Raw genomic sequence first — 20,000 nt, 5'->3', positions numbered from 1 at the left:
AGTCGCATAGCCATGGATGTAGTTGGTCCCCTAGAAAGGAGAAGTGCAGGCCACAGGTATATCCTAGTCATTTGTGATTATGCAACACGTTACCCCGAGGCTTTCCCCCTCAGAAATATAAAAGCTAGGCAAGTAGCCAACTGCTTAGTGCAACTGTTCTCCCGTGTTGGGATCCCCAAAGAGGTCTTGACAGACCAGGGCACCAACTTCACGAGTAAATCGTTAAAACAGGTGTACTCTCTGTTAGGGATCCGGGGCATCAAAACCACACCCTACCATCCACAGACTGATGGCTTGGTTGAGAGGTTCAATCAAACCCTGAAGTCCATGCTGCGCAAATTTGTGTCTGACACAGGAGCTGACTGGCATCAGTGGCTCCCCTATCTGCTTTTCTCTTACAGAGAAGTACCGCAGGCATCCACCGGGTTCTCCCCCTTCGAGCTCTTGTACGGGCGGGAGGTGAGAGGCCCGCTTGACATCCTCCATGAGAGCTGGGAGGGGGATGCTCCTCAACAGCCTGTAAACATCGCGAGGTATGTCTTGAGGATGCGGGACAAGCTGGAACAGCTGAGCTCCATGGCCCATGACCACCTGGCAACGCTCAGACACGGCAAAAGAGATGGTACGACCAGACTGCACATAGCCGCTCCTTCAATCCGGGAGAGAAAGTGCTGCTGCTGCTGCCATCATCTGAGAGCAGTCTGTTGGCGAAGTGGCAAGGTCCATATGAGGTGCTTCGCAAGGCCAGCGAGGTAACTTATGAAATTGCCATGCCAGACAGACGTCGTTCGAAGCAGCTCTACCATGTGAACTTACTAAAAAAATGGAACGACCGTCCATCGGCGGTCCAAAACCAGCTGTGGGACTGTGGAACAGGAGGAAGAACCGGCGGAGCTGTACTTTCCTACCTGAGTCTCCCTACCCCTCTGTTACCCATCTGACGCCTGAACAGCAGGAGGACCTGCTCCACATCATCCCCAGAGGCCTTTTCCGAGACCAGCCAGGACGGACCGAGGTAATCACCCACGACATCCAGCTCACGTCTCCAGGCCCCATCCGGCAGACTGCTACCAGGGTTCCAGCGCGTCTGATACCGGCGCTGAAGAAAGAGGTACAGGACATGCTGGAGATGGGGGTGATCGAGTCTTCACACAGTGAGTGGTGCAGTCCAGTGGTCTTAGTACCCAAGAAAGATGGCGGACTCCGCTTTTGTATTGACTTTTCTAAACTTAACAGTATTTCCACATTTGACCCCTATCCCATGCCCCGTGTGGACGAGATGGTGGAGAGTCTGGGGAGGGCAAAGTTCCTCAGTACGTTGGACCTGTGTAAGGGGTACTGGCAGGTACCGTTATCCCCCCGAGCACAGGAGCTGACCGCATTCCGCGCTCCATCAGGCCTATACCACTTCCGGGTCATGCCCTTTGGCCTTCACGGCGCCGCAGCCAGCTTCCAGCGTCTCATGGATGAGGTGCTGCGGGGCGCTGAGGACTACGCCGCGGCCTATATTGACGACGTCATCATCCATAGTTCCTCCTGGGAGGAGCATCTTAACCACCTTCGTGATGTCTTCCAGAGGATCCATCGAGCAGGGCTGGTGGTGAACGCCAGCAAGTGCCAACTCGCCAGGTCTGAGGTTTGCTACCTAGGCTACAGCCTGGGTAGTGGCACTATCCGACCTCAGGTCGGCAAGGTGGATTCCATCCACGATTCTCAGCCGCCTACTACTAAAAAGGGGGTGAGGTCATTCCTGGGGTTAGTCGGCTGGTACCGACGGTTCATCCCCAACTTCTCAAGCAGGGCTGCACCCCTGTCAGACCTCACTCGCAAGGCCAGCCCCAACAAGGTGGTCTTAACTGCTGAGTGTGAGGCAGCTTTTCAGGACTTAAAGGAGAGCATGTGTCTCGAACCAGTGCTCCAGAGCCCTGACTTTTCCCTGCCATTTACGGTGCAGACGGACGCCTCAGGCCTTGGCCTGGGGAAAGTATTGTTGCAGGGTGAGGGGGAGGACAGAAGACCTATACAGTATGTGAGCCGCAAGCTGTTCCCTCGCGAGACTCGCTACTACACGGTGGAAAAAGAGGCTCTGGCCATTAAGTGGGCCATAGACACTCTTAAATACTATTTAGTGGGCAAAGACTTTGTCCTTGAAACGAACCACAGAGCCCTGCAGTGGCTCCATCGTATGAGAGATTTTAATTTGAGGATTACACGTTGGCACCTATCGTTGCAGCCCTACAAGTTCACTGTAAGGTACAAGGCTGGCAAGGACAATGTGATTGCGGACTTCCTTTCGCGCCATGACATGGACGCTCCAGCTTAAGGAGGGGGGTGTGTGACGGGACGCATGGCGACCGTCACGGCCGTATTACACTGCCTACGTGTACATGTATCAACTTGAACTGCGTGGGTGTTATATGTTTGTTTTCCGTGTACATGTGTAGGTGCTTATATGTTTGTTAAACCTGGTCATTCGTCAGCTAAACGTCCGTGATTCACATCGCAATTGCTTTCTACAACCAGTACACCTTTAGAGTTTAAATACATTTGTACCCAGCGTTTAAATAACCACAACATACAATGTCTCATGTTAAATGTTCTGTTCATTTAGTTTAAAGTCTCGCATCAATTCAATATTGCAAATCGCTTCTCTTACCGTTGTTCAGTGTATCGTCTGCTGTTTGTTTTTAGTGAAAATGTTCAGCGCAAATACGCTGCTTTAAAAAGACGCCTCACTTCCAGGTTAACCGGAAGTGAACCTGAATCCCGTTAATATTATTTAGGCTGTTATAGAAGTTGTTGGGTATACCACAAGTAGCAAATGTAATGTATATAATTATAGTGCATTTTTCCAGTCATATGGAATTTAGTTTGTAAGCTGTTTAAGCTTCTGGGTTTTAAGTGCCTGGGACACCCCTGTACAATGTAATGTTTTGGTTTGCACCAATTGTAGGGGCGTGCTTAGGCCCAATTTAAGCCTGTCCTTTCATTCGTTCGGGAGAGCTGCTAAGGAAGAGACGTCAGTCTAAGAGCTCTCTCTGGTAATAGAAATTCTGAACCAGCTAAAGTGGTAAAACCGTGCATTTTTGCTATTATTCGTCTTGGCTATTATGCCCAATTACTTTGTATTACTACAAAGTATTTATTTTTGCTCTTTTTGTTTATATAATATTGTTATTATTATTTTTGCCCTGGCGGGCCTTCTTTTTGGAAAAATAAAAGTTTCCAAGCCTTACAATCAACCTCTCCAAGTCCTCCTGAGAGTTTTTTCCATCAAGCTCAAACCGCTCATCTACTCGACCCTTAACACACACACACACGTCACACACACAGAGAGACACACACACTCTCACACTCACATACACACACAAACATACACATACACTCTCACACACATACACCCACTCTTAGACTCACACACATACACTCACACACATACACTCTCACACACACACACACACACACACACACATACACTCACATACACTCACACACACACACACACACACACAAACACACACACACACACACCTGCTCCTCCATCGATGAAGCTGCCCAGGTGCAGTTTGTATCCTAAACTCTCGGCGTCCACAGAGAAGGATGTGTACTGAGCATACACCTTTCCCCCCTCCCAGTCCTCCATGTCCACCCTCAGCTCATTCTTATTCCTCATGGTCAGAAGGACGATGTTGTCCAGGCCTGAAGAGAAAAAGAATAGAAAAAAGATAGTCATGTATGTTCTGTACTAGTACTGGTTACCTACATCTACACAACTTTCCGTGCTCTGAAGTTCATGACTCATCACTCTAGCACTGATACTGATGGTGAACAAGAATGCTTTCATAGGTGGGACTACACTAAGGCATCAAATAGACCCAGATGTAAGACACGCTGACTACATTTATCAAGAATCATAACAAGCCAACAGTCCCATGCCCCAAAGCATTATGGGGTGAACTTCTTAAAGTCTTGTCATTCACATCAGCACACTGAAGGGCAAGAACTCCAGCCGCAAATTCAGTTACTGTTTGTCATAACAATCACAACAAACCCTTGCAAGAATCTGGTGGGATTGACGTCATGAATGTGTTAAGGTCCTGGTGACATGGCAGATGGCTAATGTAGTTTAAGGGAAAGGTGAGGTGTGTTTAAACAGCCTTACCCAGCCAGTACTCTCCATCCTTGTTCCCAAAGCCCTTCTTGTAGTGATCCCAGGGCCTGTAGAAGTTAACAGAACCATCCATCCTCCTCTGGAACACCTGAGAGGGGAGAGAGGGGGGGGATAGAGAGAGATAAATGGGGGGGGGGAGAGGGAAAGTGAGAGAGGGGTGGGAGAGAGAGAGAGAGAGAGAGAGAGAGAGAGAGAGAGAGAGAGAGAGAGAGAGAGAGAGAGAGAGAGAGAGAGAGAGAGAGAGAGAGAGAGAGAGAGAGAGAGAGAGAGAGAGAGAGAGAGAGAGAGAGAGAGAGAGAGAGAGAGAGAGAGAGAGGGAGAGAGAGGGGGAGATAGAGAGGGGGAATAGAGAGAGGAAATGGGGGAGAGAGGGATTGAGAGAGAAAGGGGGAGAGGGAGAGAGAGAGGGGAAAGAGAGAGAGATGGAGGTGAGAGGGATAGAGAGAGGGGGGAGCGAAAAAGAGGGGGGATAGAAAGAGAGAGGGAGAGAGAGGGGGATAGAGAGAGTGAAGGAGGGGAGAGAAGGAGAGAGTGATAGATAGAGAAATAGGGGATATAGAGGGGGGAGAGAGGGAGAGATGAATAGAGGGAGAGAGAGAGGGAGAGAGAGGGAGGGAGAGAGAGAGGGTGAGAGAGAGGGAGAGGGAGAGAGAGGGGGGAATAGAGAGAGAGGGAGAGAGGGGGAGGGAGAGAGGGATAGAGAGAGAGAGGGGGGGAGAGGGGGATTGAGAGAGAGAGATGGGAGATGGATAGAGAGAGAGGGAGAGAGAGGGAGGGAGAGAGAGAGGGTGAGAGAGAGGGAGAGGGAGAGAGAGGGGGGAATAGAGAGAGAGGGAGAGAGGGGGAGGGAGAGAGGGATAGAGAGAGAGAGGGGGGAGAGGGGGATTGAGAGAGAGAGATGGGAGATGGATAGAGAGAGAGGGAGAGAGAGGGAGGGAGAGAGAGAGGGTGAGAGAGAGGGAGAGGGAGAGAGAGGGGGGAATAGAGAGAGAGGGAGAGAGGGGGAGGGAGAGAGGGATAGAGAGAGAGAGGGGGGGAGAGGGGGATTGAGAGAGAGAGATGGGAGATGGATAGAGAGAGAGGGAGAGATGGATAGAGAGAGAGGGGGAGAAAAGAGAGAGATAGAGGCGGGGGGAGAGGGGGGAGTGAGAACAGGGGTGTGTGAGTGGAGAGATAGTGGGATAGATAGTGGGGAGAGAGGGAGAGATAGAGGGTGAGAGGGATAGAGATAGAAGGGGGAGAGAGAGAGAGGGAGAGAGGGATAGAGAGAGAAAGGGAGAGAGAGACAGGGAGACAGGGATAGGGATAGAGAGAGGGGGACAGAGAGTGGGGACAGAGAGGGAGAGAGGGGGGGAGAGAGGGAGAGAGGGATAGAGAGAGGGGAAGAGAGGGAGAAGGAGAAGGGGGAGAGAGAGGAAGAGAGGGATAGAAAGAGAGAGGGACAGAGAGAGAGGGAGAAAAGGATAAAGAGACAGAGAGGGAGGGAGAGAGAGAGAGAGGGAGTGAGAGGGAGAGAGAGAGATAGAGGGGGGAGATAGAGGGGGGATAGAGCGAACAGGGGTGTGTTTGTGTTGGGGGGGCGGGTCATTCGGTGATGAGGAAGGAAAAGGAAATATTAAGAATTTAGATACAGAAAAATACTAATAGAAAATATAGATATTGATTACTGAGATTCATTTTATAGGTTCATCAAACCATGCTGTTATTTCTCATGACTCACTGTCCAGCCTCCCCCATCAGTCTCCATGTCACAGTAGACCTGAATGGGGGAGATGGGCCCCCCAGGGAAGATGGTGTACACCCCACTGGGCTTGGATGGATAGTGGTCATGGAGATCAGAGCAGTCCACTGGCAACAGCAGTGAAGAGCAGCGAGAAGCACCAAAGAGAAGTGTCATAACAAGTAGGACCTGTGAGAGGGCACACACACACACACACACACACACACACACACACACACACACACACACACACACAGAGTCACCACACACGCACTCACACATGAACGCGCACGCACAAAAACACACACACACACACACAATAGTCACAGACATACAACACACACATGAGAGATGTCAATAAACATATCCAGGCCCACAATGAATGTCACCTCCCCTATTTCTTCAGAAAATGTTTTATTATTTCATTACACTCTGTGTCTGTCTCTAAACACTGTGACCAGCTGAACACATTAGTATGTACTATATAAGTACTATACTATACTATACTATACTATACTAAACTATACTATACTATACTATACTATACTATATAGCCTACGGTTATTGGTCCCTTCGATGAGACAGCAGGGACTCACCATGATCGTGTCGCGAGGTGCAAACATTTCTTTTCTGGAGAGGAGTGAGATAAAAAAAAGTGATAAGGAAACAGTCCACATGCTTTCAAACAGGCAGGTATGCATCGCAGTCAGCTGTCTGAATGAATGCATCACAACAGTTTGATGCATTGTTCTATCCAGAGGAAGAAGCATGGAGGATTTCAATGAAATCAAACACTAATGCATTTGATGTCATGTCATAGCAGCTGTAAATGACCACATTCTTGTGTAAAAGAGGTAACACACTTAAAACACACTTACAGTACTGACAGTGGCAACGGTACATTGTTAAATTAAAACATTTTAAAAATCACATGTATTGAATATAATTTCTTGTATTCTCCTTTTCAATTTCCTCGCTCAAAGTACGTGACAGTCTCACCACCGATGTCTCCTTACCCCATCTTTGTAGACAAGCGTGAAGAGTTTGTTGATCTGTCCCTCTGATATCTGGTGAAAAAGCAGTCTGTTCTGTGTCTCTGCTGCGTCTTTTATGCTCCACATTGAGGTCAAATGACACATGATCAAGCCTCTCGTGGGATTTAAACACCTGTACAAATCAAGAAAAGAACACATCAGCATGTACTGACCTTGTTTGTGCTAAAGCTTGCCACAGCAGATTGGCAGACTGACAGAAGTGAGAATGGGGAACTTTACATCTAAGACACTTCCCTACAAGACATCTGTAGGGATATACCTGCAACAGGGAAGCAAGCTGTATTTTCTGTACAGTGAGAGGTGGTGCACATGTTGTGTGATGCGAGTGGCATTTCAAAGAGATCTGCTGCTGAGGCTTTTTGACCCTTTCAGGCCTCCGTTCGTGACACCCATGAACTCTCCCTCAGGTCTTTGTGAAAACTAGGACACATTCTTATCTCAAGGAACACGTCTGCGCTTCGAGTGGGCCAAGTACAGAGGCCTAAAAGAGTCAGAAAGCGGCAAGGGTGCTGAGCATTATGTAGGCTTTTTTAAAGTAAGGCACTTAAAGGTCGCTATTGTAATAATCCAGGAGTGAGGGCAAACAGCAGGTGGTAACGCTTGAGAATATCATATGATATTCTCAAGCTGTTTGCCCTCACTCCTGGATTATGGGCTGTGCTGTTCTCATACTGTCACCCGACTGTGTGGCTTGTGGCATATTTGGTAACATGCCTGATTTTGAGTCATTTTGTTTCCCAATTATGACCAGACATGATTGATTTTGAATGTTATCCTCAGGCTAAGCTTTGCACTGTCTTAATTCATTCCACTGTATTACATTACATTGTCCTCAACTACTTAGCCAGAAACTTCCCACAAACATTAGGCCCATAACAATGCATATGATCACAATTTTTTGGTGAATGTGGCAACTAAGTAAACATGAGCTGACCAGCGTAGATGCCTGTCTGACTTATTGAACCCATCTGCCTTCATGAGGGCGTATGGTTTATTTACTGATGGAATAGCTTTTGGACACTAGAGAGCGGTATAATACCAACGGGTCACCACATGTTCACTGACCTACTGACCCCCAGTGCACTCACAGAGGCACATATCACTGGAGAGGAGGCTGTGCAGCACCTGGCCGAGAGAATGCATTACAATGAAGAGGTATCCACACTCTGAGGTCTGTTTGACCATTGTAAGTAAAGTCATGGGTCTCTCTGTATTAATTTAGATAGGAGCCTGATCTTGCACGCCTGGAGGAGATACCAAGATGGCTGCCAAGTGGCGAGACGTCTGCTTTGTTCTTCACTGTAGACCTTTTTGCTTTAGTCCACCTGGAACATGATACGTTATCACTATTTGAAATGAGGGAGACATTAAGTGCTGGCTGCTCAGTTACATTTCATTCCTAGCCAATCTCCTGAAGTTTCAATTATTTATCATGAATTTCTTTTTTTTATTGTTAAAAGTGACATTTAATTTATTCATTGCTGAAAGTCTTTGAGGGTAAAAAGTTAAGAGAGCTCAAAAACAAAAGAGCTCAACTTTCAAGTTCCCTAAAAAGGACACAATGACAACTAAGCACAGGTAATGACAACCCAGCACATTTTAGTGTGTGCACTTTAAGAATGAAACCAAACAATGGCTGAATGCACAAAATTAATTTTAATGAAGATTTAAAAATGACAGACACTAACACAGCGGAGGTATTCTGCTGGTCAGCTGTGGCTTAAGGCCAGAGGGGGAGCTCAATCTTCAAACTTATTTCACCTCTGTGACTGTTGAGAGAAGGTGTAGTTATCTGAGTCTCATTAGACACTGGTCACTGGTCTGATCTTCATGCTGATGGTCTTCAGAGAGTACTCAGTACTTTTAAATTGGTACCACTCAACACCAACACGGGATGGTACATTATCAGCCCCCAACCTGTACACCCCATTGGGGTTGGCATTTTGACAGCCACCATACCAGAAGGCCCCGAGATGTATTTTAGCACAATTGCTACTAGATGAGTCTTGGTCTTTGTCAAAAGTGCTGAACTTCCTTCCAGCGTGGTAGCCCATGCCATCACCTGTGGACATCAAACATTCCATGTGAGACAAATTATCCATCCTACCAAAGACACAGAAGACATTATATTAACATACATTACATTACTTTTATTAGTTCGACATAATTCCTCTCTCTTTCTCTCTCTCTCTCTCTCTCTCTCTCTCTCTCTCTCTCTCTCTCTCTCTCTATCTCTCTCTCTCTCTCACACACACACACACACTGTCACTCTCACACTGTAACACACACCCTCAAAAACGTACACCTCACACACACACACACGCACACACGCACACACACACACACATACACACACAGACACTCTAACACACACACACACACACACACACACACACACACACACACACACACACACACACACACACACCTGCTCCTCCATTGATGAAGCTGCCCAAGTTCAGTGTGTATCCGAAACTCTCTGGGTCCACAGAGAAAGACCTGTACTGAGCGTACACCTTTCCCCCCTCCCAGTCCTCCATGTCCACCCTCAGCTCATTCTTATTCCTCATGGTCAGAAGGACGATGTTGTCCAGGCCTACAGACACAATAAAGTCCAGAGAGAAAACGAGACAGTGAAGAACATGACAGAACCAAGAAAAACCACAAGGTCAAATACATTATAAGAAGTCCTTGCGGCTGTCTAACCACCTGGTCACAGGTTTGTAACTTATATTTTAAAAGAAAGAAAGAAAGTGTTGGCGGTGATAAGCAATAAAACCATGAGAGGCTAAGCTAGGGAGTTTCAGTTAGGAGACGCGCTGTAAACAATTCCAATGTCCGCTGCAAGTGGCTTGATTTCTTCGTCTGTTTTCACCAGCAGGTTCATTGAATTCCAGACAAATAGCCTACACGATGGCATTAACTAGGCTAAGGTGCTTCTGTGAAAGTCTGTATAAGTTTCCAAGCGATCAACAATGATGTGCTCTCCCTACTCAGCCCCTCTCCATCCTACCGTACCGGGAATCAGGGGCCCATATCCATTTATTAATTTCCTACCCACGTGACTTGCATACGGTCCCATAAGTGCCAAAATAAAAGCTCCAGTGCAGAGACACAAATAAACAACACAGGATGTGGCATATTGGCGCTACAGAAAGAAAGAAAAGACTTGTACTGGTAACCTACATCTATGCAACTCTCCGTGATATTAAGTTCATGTTCTGTATTAAGTACAAAATAAGTGACAGACTGTCAGTCTCACAACCACAATTTACATATTTAAAAAAGTTATGATATTGTGACAAGCTAGCTCGGAAGAATTGAGACATACACGTACAGATCTCAGTTTTAAGGGCAAGCACCCTTATCCCATATACCACACAATCCTGGGAGTGCCATTTATTAACACGGCTCTATACACAGCATGACCCCCAGAGCGCCAAATAACCACACAGATCGCCAAGACGGGAGGAGGGTCATCATTTTAGCCCTGTTCCTTATGGTGGTCATGTATGCTAACTTGGGTGGGACTCCACTAAGGCATCAAACATCAAATACACTTGGACAAAAAGATAACAGTTAGACATGCTGACTAGATTAATCGTCAATGAACTTCTTCAGCATACGGAAGGGTGTGAACTCCAGCAGCAAATTCAGTTACTGTTCAATTACATTAGCAAATTCAGTTACTGTTTGCCGTAACAATCACAACAAATCCCTGCAAGAATCTGGTGGGATTGACGCCATGAATGTGTTAAGGTCCAGGTGACATGGCAGATAGCTATTGGGGGTTAAGGGGAGGGTGCGGTGTGTTGAAACAGCCTTACCCATCCAGTATTCTCCATCCTTGTTCCCAAAGCCCTTCTTGTAGTGATCCCAGGTCCTGTAGAAGTTAACAGAACCATCCATCCTCCTCTGGAACACCTGAGAGAGAGAGAGAAAGGGAGAGAGGGAGGGATAGAGAGAGAGGGGGAGAGAGAGAGGGGGAAAGACGGATAGAGAGGGAGAGAGCAGGAGAGATGGAGAGAGAGAGAGAGTGGGAGAGAGGGATTGAGAGAAGGATAGAGAGGGAGGGGGAGAAAGAGATGGGGGAATGAGAGAGAGGGAGAGAGAGAGAGGGATAGAAAGGGAGGTGAAGAAAGACAAGGGGGAAAGAGAGAGAGGGAGAGAGAGAAAGAGCGTGAGAGAGGGAAAGAGAGATGGTGTGAGAGGGAGAGAGGGATAGAGAGAGGGATGCAGAGAGAGGGGAGGAGAGGGAGAGAGATAGAGATAGAGAGAGGGAAAGAGAGATAGGGGCGAGATAGGGGGGAGAGGGAAAAAGGAAGAGGGAGAGAGGGATAGAGAGAAAGAGAGGGGGAGAGGGAAAGAGAGATGGTGAGAGGGGGAGAGGGAGAGAGGGATAGAGAGAGGGATGCAGAGAGAGGGGAGGAGAGGGAGAGAGATAGAGATAGAGAGAGGGAAAGAGAGAGAGGGGGCGAGATAGGGGGGAGAGGGAAAAAGGAGGATGGAGAGAGGGATAGAGAGAGGGGGGAGGAGGGAAGGAGAGAGGGAGAGGGATATAGAGAGGAGGAGAGAGAGGGAGAGAGGTATAGAGAGAGAGGGGGGGAGAAAGAGAAAGAGAGAGAGAGAGGGAGAGAGGGGGAGAGGGATAGAGAGAAAGAGAGGGGGAGAGGGAAAGAGAGATAGAGAGAGGGATGCAGAGAGAGGGGAGGAGAGGGAGAGAGATAGAGATAGAGAGAGGGAAAGAGAGATAGGGGCGAGATAGGGGGGAGAGGGAAAAAGGAAGAGGGAGAGAGGGATAGAGAGAGGGGGGAGGAGGGAAGGAGAGAGAGAGAGGGATATAGAGAGGAGGAGAGAGAGGGAGAGAGGTATAGAGAGAGAGGGGGGGAGAAAGAGAGAGAGAGAGGGAGAGAGGGGGAGAGGGATAGAGAGAAAGAGAGGGGGAGAGGGAAAGAGAGATGGTGAGAGGGGGAGAGGGAGAGAGGGATATAGAGAGGAGGAGAGAGAGGGAGAGAGGTATAGAGAGAGAGGGGGGGAGAAAGAGAAAGAGAGAGAGAGAGGGAGAGAGAGAAAGAGAGGGGGAGAGGGAAAGAGAGATGGTGAGAGGGGGAGAGGGAGAGAGGGATAGAGAGAGGGATGCAGAGAGAGGGGAGGAGAGGGAGAGAGATAGAGATAGAGAGAGGGAAAGAGAGAGAGGGGGCGAGATAGGGGGGAGAGGGAAAAAGGAGGATGGAGAGAGGGATAGAGAGAGGGGGGAGGAGGGAAGGAGAGAGGGAGAGGGATATAGAGAGGAGGAGAGAGAGGGAGAGAGGTATAGAGAGAGAGGGGGGGAGAAAGAGAAAGAGAGAGAGAGGGAGAGAGGGAGAGGGATAGAGAGAAAGAGAGGGGGAGAGGGAGGTGGGGGGATACAGAGAGAGTGAGATAAAGGGAGAGAGAGAGGGATAAAGAGAGAGGGGGAGGGAGAGAGAGATGGAGAGAGGGGGAGAGCGAGAGGGAGAGAGAGTGAGAGGGGGAGAGAACAGGGGTGTTTGTGTTGGGGGGGCGGGTCATTTGGTGATGAGAAAGGAAAAAGAAATATTGATAATTTAGATTCAGAAAAATACTGATAGAAATTATAGCTATTGATTTCTGATCTTTATTTTTGAAAGGTTCATCAAACCATGCTGTTATTTCTTATGACTCACTGTCCAGCCTCCCCCATCGCTCTCCATGTCACAGTAGACCTGCAGGGGGGAGATGGGCCCCCCAGGGAAGATGGTGTACACCCCACTGGGCTTGGATGGATAGTGGTCATGGAGATCAGAGCAGTCCACTGGCAACAGCAGTGAAGAGCAGCGAGAAGCACCAAAGAGAAGGGGCATAACAAGGAGGACCTGTGAGAGCACACACACACACACACACACACGCACACGCACACGCACACGCACATGCACACGCACACGCACACGCACACGCACACACACACTCACTCACACACACACACACACACACACACACACACACGCACACATACGCATACACACACACACACACACACACACACACACACGCACGCACACACAGACACCGCACACGCACACACACATGTACGCGCATGCACGCAAACACACACACACACAATAGTCACAGACATACAACACACACATGAAAGATGTCAATAAACATATCCAGGCCCACAATGAATGTCACCTCCCCTATTTCTTCAGAAAATGTTTTATTATTTTATTACGTCACTCTGTGTCTGTCTCTAAACACTGCGACCAGCTGAACACATTAGTATGTACTATATAAGTACTATACTTTATTAAACTTTATAGCCTACGGTTATGTGTCCCTTCAAAGAGACAGCAGGGACTCACCATGATCGTGTTGCGAGGTGCAAACATTTGTTTTCTGGGGAGGAGAATACAAAGGAATAAGGAAACAATCCACATGCTTTCAGACGGGCAGGTATGCATTGCAGTCAGCTGTCTGAATCAGAGCATTACAACAGTTTGATGCATTGTTCTACCCAGAGGAAGAAGCATGGAGGATTTCAATGAAATCAAACACAAATGCATTTGATGTCATGTCACAGCAGCTGTAAATGATAGCCTTGTGTAGAAGAGGTAACACACTTAAAACCCACTTACAGTACTGACAGTGGCAATGGTAAATTGTTAAATTTAAACATTTTAAAAACTCACATTTATTGAATATAAATTCTTATATTCTCTTTTTCCATTTCCTCGCTCAAAGTACGTGACAGTCTCACCACCGATGTCTCCTTACCCCATGTTTGAAGTCAAGCGTGAAGAGTTTGTTGATCTGTCCCTCTGGTATCTGGTGAAAATGTAGTCTGTTCTGTGTCTCTGCTGCGTCTTTTATGCTCCACATTGAGGTCAAATGACACATGACAAAACCTCTCGTGGGATTTAAACACCTGTACCAATCAAGAAAAGAACACATCAGCATGTACTGACCTTGTTTGTGCTAAAGCTTGCCACAGCAGATTGGCAGACTGACAGAAGTGAGAATGGGGAACTTTACATCTAAGACACTTCCCTACAAGACATCTGTAGGGATATACCTGGAACAGGGAGGCAAGCTGTATTTTCTGTATAGTGAGAGGTGGTGCACATGTTGTGTGATGCGAGTGGCATCTCAAAGACGTCTGCTGCTGAGGCTTTTTGACCCTTTCAGGCCTCTGTTCGTGACCCCCCATGAACTCTCCCTCAGGTCTCTGTAAAAACTAGGACACGTTCTTATCTCTGGGAACACGTACACGTCTGTGCTTAGAGTGGGGCAAGAACAGAGGCCTGAAACGGGTCAGAAAGCGACAAGCGTGCTGAGCATTATGAAGGCTTTTTAAAAGTAAGGCACTTATATGTCGCTATTGTAAACCTTGATATCTTCAGGAACAGGTTCTTGGTGTAGTAGTATGCAAAAGAGTCACGGACAAACAAGTTTCAACTGAGAAAAATGTTCACTGAATCTCCATCAACAACGATAACCTCTATTTCTCTCTCTTTCTTGTCACTATCCCCCACTTTCCCGCAAAGCATTCTGGGCATTGTAGTTCTGCCACTCTAGGTATTACAGTTCTTACACTAGTATCAAAAACGTCCTCAAATTCATGTTGATTGTACATGAAATATACAGGGTCATGAAGTCCATGGACTCTTATGCAGTTATGTGGCCATGAAACCAAATGAAAATCCAACAGGTTTTTTTACAGTACAATGTTTTTCATTTGTATAAGTTTGCAAACAAGTCAGTATTAATCAGCGCCAGCGGTGTTGTAATATCCAAGATTCTATTCCAACACACCATTTTGTCAAAATGAGTGAGTCGTTCTTCACAGTCCTCTAGTTCTCCGTGTAGTGTGTGTGCTCACAGTCCTGACTCTATAAATGAATAACAAACAGTGGCTCAAACCAAGCCACAAGCAATACCAGCCAATCAACATGCTGCTTCAGGAGCATGGAAGGGAGGGGTGTAGTTTGATTGGCTGTTGAGCTCAAACGTCAGCAACCATTGGCCAGATTCACGGACTCTATCCAGTCTACAGGCCCCTGGATCTGGGAATGCCTCACACTCAAAGGGAATGAGATAGGGAATGGGATAGAGAATGGGATAGAGAATGGGAATAGGGAATCTGCTAATAAGACACATTCAGGGGAGGTCCCCCAGTCTACAGGCCCCTGGATCTGGGAATTCCTCACACTCAAAGGGAATGGGATAGGGAATGGGATAGAGAATGGGAATAGGGAATCTGCAAATAAGACACACTGAATGGCCATAGTAATGTTTTCAATACAATTAGCAATGTAGGTATAGCTTGCACTGGTTGACAAGCATTGCCTATTGTAATTATAATGAGATTTATTAGCCGGACGATGTCATACTCATGATTCTAGTCAGAATATGAGTCTGATACCGGACCTTTGGGCTGTGATTATGGGGCGTGTTTCAACGAACCAGGAAAGAAAATGCCTATTCGCTGAATTGGATACCTAGAACCAATCAGAGCAACATAGTAGCCTTTTACCATCTGATAGATTAAACTTTTACCTGATCCCTAGGAAGGATGGCAAAAACATATTTTCAATGACAAATGCCTTAATCACGTTTCTCTGTTCCTCTTTCAAAATGAATGCGCTGTCAATGTCTGTTGAGATATGCCTGCTCACGTTAATTAATTAGCATTAAGGCTACAAGCTACAGTTTATTTCGATGGGTTTTTTGTGTACACGTTAGCAATGATATAACAATAATGGTCTAGAGAACTTTAGTTAAGACAAACAATACTCTGTTACATTCGTGTTGCACATGCACAACTAACCGAGTCAATGTAGACATTAAAAAGTCGTGTAGATAGCTTAATTCACATAAAATATTCCCCACTAAGCACCCGAGACGCGGCCATCTTGGTCGGAGTTCGAATCTACCGGTTAATTCAACTCAAGCGTTGGTATCTGTCCATCAACGTATAAAGCCCGCCCTGCCAATTTGATTGGTCCGGTTTGATCCTACCGATGAAACTCTCTCCCAATTAACCCAGAGCCAGAGTCCAATTTTCAGCTTTGCCCAACACATGGTCGTCTGATGGTTAGACGGAGACCTGGAAAGGCCTACAAGCCAGAGAGTCTTGCACCTACTGTGAAATCGGACTCATCAGAGAAGACGAACTTAGAAGAACCTCCAGTCCGCTTTTTCAATCCTTATGGTCTTTTACAAACCTCAGCCAGGCAAAGTACAACGTTGTCCCGGAAGAAAAACTTGCTTCCTTTTGCTCTGACAATGTTCCCCAACTCTGAGAAGTGTTTTTTCCAGCAGGGCAATGCTCCATGCCACACAGCCAGGCCAGTAAAGGTGTGGATGGAGTACCACCAGATCAGGACCCTGTCATGGCCAGCCCAATTTCGAGACCTGAATCCCATAAAAAACCTCTGAAATGTGATCAAGAGGAAGATGGATGGTCACAAGCCATGAAAAGAAGCCGAGCTGCTTGAATTCTTGCGCCAGGAGTAGCATAAAGTCACCCAACGGCAATGTGAAAGACTGGTGGAGAGCATGCCTAGACACATGAAAGTTGTGATTTTAAATCAAGGTTATTCCACCAAATATTGATTTCTGAACTCTTCCTAAGTGTAAGCATTAGTATTGTGTAGTTTAAAAATGAATATGAGCTTGTTTTCTTTGCATTATTCGAGATCTGAAGACACTGCATCAATTTTGCTATTTTGACCAATTGTCATTTTTCTGCAAATAAATGATCTAAATGACAATATTTTTATTTGAAATTTGGTAGGAATGTTGCCAGTAGGTTATAGAATAAAACTAAAATGTACATTTTACTTTAACACATACCAATAAATAGTAAAACCAGAGAAACTGATAATTTTTAAGTGGTCTCTTAATTTTTTCCGCGGCTGTATAGATTTAGAATATATCTTTAGTTTTGATCTCATATTGAAATGAATGTATAATTCCACACAGGTCATTTATGTAACTAAGCTTTCAAATAGTCGACTGTCAAACCGAAATTATATCAATATCGTGCTGTGATGCAGTGTCATTCCTCAATTATTTACTTGGCGAGGAGTGAGAGGACTAAAATCTGAAAATATGACGATTTGAGCATCGTAACCTCCTACCAGCAGAGGGCGCATTGTCAGGATAGTGACTGGGTGACGTGTAAGTTCTTACAGTACCAGGAAGTGAGCAGGAAAGTCGGCTAACAAGCTATCAGAGGCAGAAACTGACAAGAGTTGTCGAAAATTAATCAGGGTAACTGTACGATAACAAAACAAAGTTGTGTACTGTGAGAAGTAGTAGCTTACAGGAGCAGAGTCCTGTGGCAAGAGCACGACCATGGTGCTGCTGCGAGAATTGTACATGCCACTTATTGCCATCACAGTACTGGGATCTTTTTGCGACGCAAGAATACATCGGCTTGTTCTAAAGGTAGGTAGCGAACTGGTGGTAATCCAGTATCACAGCAAACCTGACATCTTTTACTGACTCTCATCGCAACAAGAATGTTCATAAAGGTGTGCGGGTATAACTAACGATCGAACAAAAATGTATAATGTAACTTAGCATCACTGACGTTAGCTGTTGCAAGCTATATGGCTGTTAGCTTCTTAAATTAGCCACCTAGCTAGCTGATTAGCTAGTTATGAATAAGTTATACGAGTAACGTCAACCCCGGCAACACTCAATAAGTTATCCTAGTTTGCTTGCTAGCCAATTCTGACATACCGTTGGAGAGCAAAACATAGGCTGCAAACACAGGACATTTACTAGCTAGGCAAGCAGGAAACCAAGTAAGTCACGTAAAGTTGGTTGAGCGTAACATTCGTCTAGTAGTTGACTGGTTGGTAATTTGGTTAAAGTAGCATGTGACAGTTCAGCCACAATTTACTAAACTGAGAGGTAGGTTACGGAGAGGTAAACTGACGTTTCTGGTTTATCCATTGCTCAGCACATTACGTTAGATAGCTACCAAGGCAACTTTGCCAGTTGACGTGACGTGATTATGGGACTAGTTGCAATGCATATGCCAGTGTTGGGGCTATTGCAAATGAATGGACATTTGAGATTGTATGGGGAGAACTAGCGGGTTTTGCTGTCTAAATGTTTGAGATTCAGGAGTAGTTGACTAAGGTTTTATGGTGTTTCGGCGACGTAACCAACTAAGATAACTTAGCTGTTATGGTCAGTCAGCCGTTTGAAGCCGTGCATATAAGATTACGCAATCTGTTGCTGACATGCTTTATCTAGAAGGTTTGGTCATTCCGGAGGACTTTAACGTTAATCCTTGCTTCAAAAGCTCCGATCGAAGACCAGTCTGTATGGTTCTTCCATGTACCTAACATTAGTTCGATATTCACTATCTGTGATGGTGTCACGAGGTTAGGGCGTCATTGTTCAAACCCACCCTTAGCATACTGCTAGTTTCAATGAATAGCAAGAGTAACCGAGTATGGCTACACACATGTATCACCTGATGTATCCTCCATAGGCAATTCTTAGTCTCGCACATTTAGGTCTTGAAGAACTTCGCGAAAGCTTAGTGAATTATGTGAGAGAGTGTCTACCCTCCTACAAATGTTTGAAGAGCTTGGTCACTTAAACATGGAGAACGTGGGTTGGGCTCAGCATCAGTCTAACACGCCACCTGGTTTTCAAGTTAATTCGTTCAACTCTCCCCCTCTTCTCCCCCTCTTCTCCTCATTCTTCTCTTTCTTTCTGTCTCTTTTCAGAATGAAACGCGGTCCATCATCCACCTCAACACCTTCGGTTTCTATGCCAACGGCACTCTGGAGTTCAAGCTGATTTCTCTCCGCCTGCCACCAGGCATGCCGGAGGAGGCTACCTCTAAATCTGTGAGTGTGTGTGTGTGTGTGTGTGTTTTTTTTGACTCTGATATCTTTGCAGTGAAAGAGGGTGACTGGAGTGTTTCTCATGTGTCTGTGTGTTTGCCTCTAAGCATCTTTGGCCCTGTGTGTTGCTGTATGTGATTAAGTGTGTGTGAATGTGACCGTGGTTGATGTGAATAATTTCCATCTCCGTATGTGTTTGAATTTGTGTGTGTAAACATGAATATATCACAATAACCCCCATCCTCTTCTCTCCCTCCAACAGGTTGGCTTCAGCCTGTCCAAATCACGAGTGAATGGCGTCCTCGCTTACAACGTGAGTAAACCCTACAGTTCCTCCCCCTGGAGAGAAAGCTGAGTGTGATCAGGGGTGCAAACTCGTTACCTTCCAATGACATTTGCTATTGTGGACTGAAAAAGAGGTCATCCACTTGAAGCGTGTACATCTGAGGTGGACTGGCAGTCTAGCACACTGGGCGTTTTCCCCAGTGGTCCGACACACCTCGGGCAGATATAATTAAAGTTATTACTTTTGATTAAAAACAAATGGCTGGCAACCAGCCCTTTAAGCAAGGGCAGCGGCCCATTGGTTAATTTTCTATACTGACACTGGGCTGGCCCAATCCCATCTCTGAGTAGGCCCCACCCCCGCCCCCTCTGTCCGCAAGAAATTATAATCTTGAGGCTGATGCCGTCAAATGTGAGAAAATATCAGACATGTTGGCTGCAGGGGCTTCATCATCTACAGCACCTGACATTGTGCAGCAGCAGGCAGAACTTGGAGGAGGAGAAGAGGTGGCTGGACTGGCTTGTGACGGGGAGGCAGACAGACAGACAGACAGACAGACAGACAGACAGACAGACAGACAGTGAGCATGAGGATAGACACAGGCAGACAGACAGTGAGGAGAGGCAGACAGACAGACAGACAGACAGACAGACAGACAGACAGACAGACAGACAGACAGACAGACAGTGAGTGAGCATGAGGATAGACACAGACAGACAGACAGACAGACAAAGAGACAGACAGACAGTGAGGAAATGCAGGTAGACAGACAGACAGACAGACAGACAGTGAGCAGGAGGAGAGAGAGACAGACAGACAGACAGACAGACAGACAGAGAGTGATCAGACAGACAGACAGACAGACAGAGACAGTGATCAGACAGACAGACAGACAGAC

At 46.5% G+C, this 20,000-nt stretch overlaps 3 protein-coding genes across 3 annotated transcripts in view; 1 reads left to right on the top strand and 2 right to left on the bottom strand.

Annotated features, from left to right (window-relative positions):
- Positions 1-6,912, bottom strand: part of LOC308368470 (microfibril-associated glycoprotein 4-like) — a gene marked incomplete at both ends in the record, with an annotated part of 11,010 nt that extends 4,098 nt beyond the window's left edge. Inside the window, 5 exons of the mRNA XM_080842639.1 lie at positions 3,532-3,699; positions 4,163-4,259; positions 5,892-6,080; positions 6,488-6,521; positions 6,908-6,912. Coding sequence (XP_080698765.1) covers positions 3,532-3,699; positions 4,163-4,259; positions 5,892-6,080; positions 6,488-6,521; positions 6,908-6,912 — 493 coding nt within the window. The remainder of the gene's footprint in view (positions 1-3,531; positions 3,700-4,162; positions 4,260-5,891; positions 6,081-6,487; positions 6,522-6,907) is intronic.
- A 1,836-nt stretch (positions 6,913-8,748) lies between these two features.
- On the bottom strand, positions 8,749-13,722 carry LOC308368459 (microfibril-associated glycoprotein 4-like; the record flags this gene model as incomplete). The annotated part of the gene is made up of 6 exons (XM_080842629.1): positions 8,749-9,008; positions 9,375-9,542; positions 10,774-10,870; positions 12,631-12,819; positions 13,306-13,339; positions 13,718-13,722. 6 exons carry the CDS (start codon positions 13,720-13,722, stop codon positions 8,749-8,751), a joined length of 753 nt encoding a protein of 250 aa, XP_080698755.1.
- Positions 13,723-17,268: 3,546 nt separating this feature from the next.
- gpr108 (G protein-coupled receptor 108) overlaps positions 17,269-20,000 on the top strand; it is a 16,037-nt gene continuing 13,305 nt past the window's right edge. Inside the window, exons 1-3 of the mRNA XM_080851926.1 lie at positions 17,269-17,395; positions 18,697-18,819; positions 19,079-19,129. Of these exons, the coding sequence (XP_080708052.1) occupies positions 17,303-17,395; positions 18,697-18,819; positions 19,079-19,129 (267 nt within the window). The 5' untranslated portion in view covers positions 17,269-17,302. The remainder of the gene's footprint in view (positions 17,396-18,696; positions 18,820-19,078; positions 19,130-20,000) is intronic.

This window comes from Sprattus sprattus, assembly GCF_963457725.1.
Source record: "Sprattus sprattus genome assembly, chromosome: 1".
NCBI lineage: Eukaryota > Metazoa > Chordata > Actinopteri > Clupeiformes > Clupeidae > Sprattus > Sprattus sprattus.
This window is presented reverse-complemented; position numbering and strand designations above follow the sequence as displayed.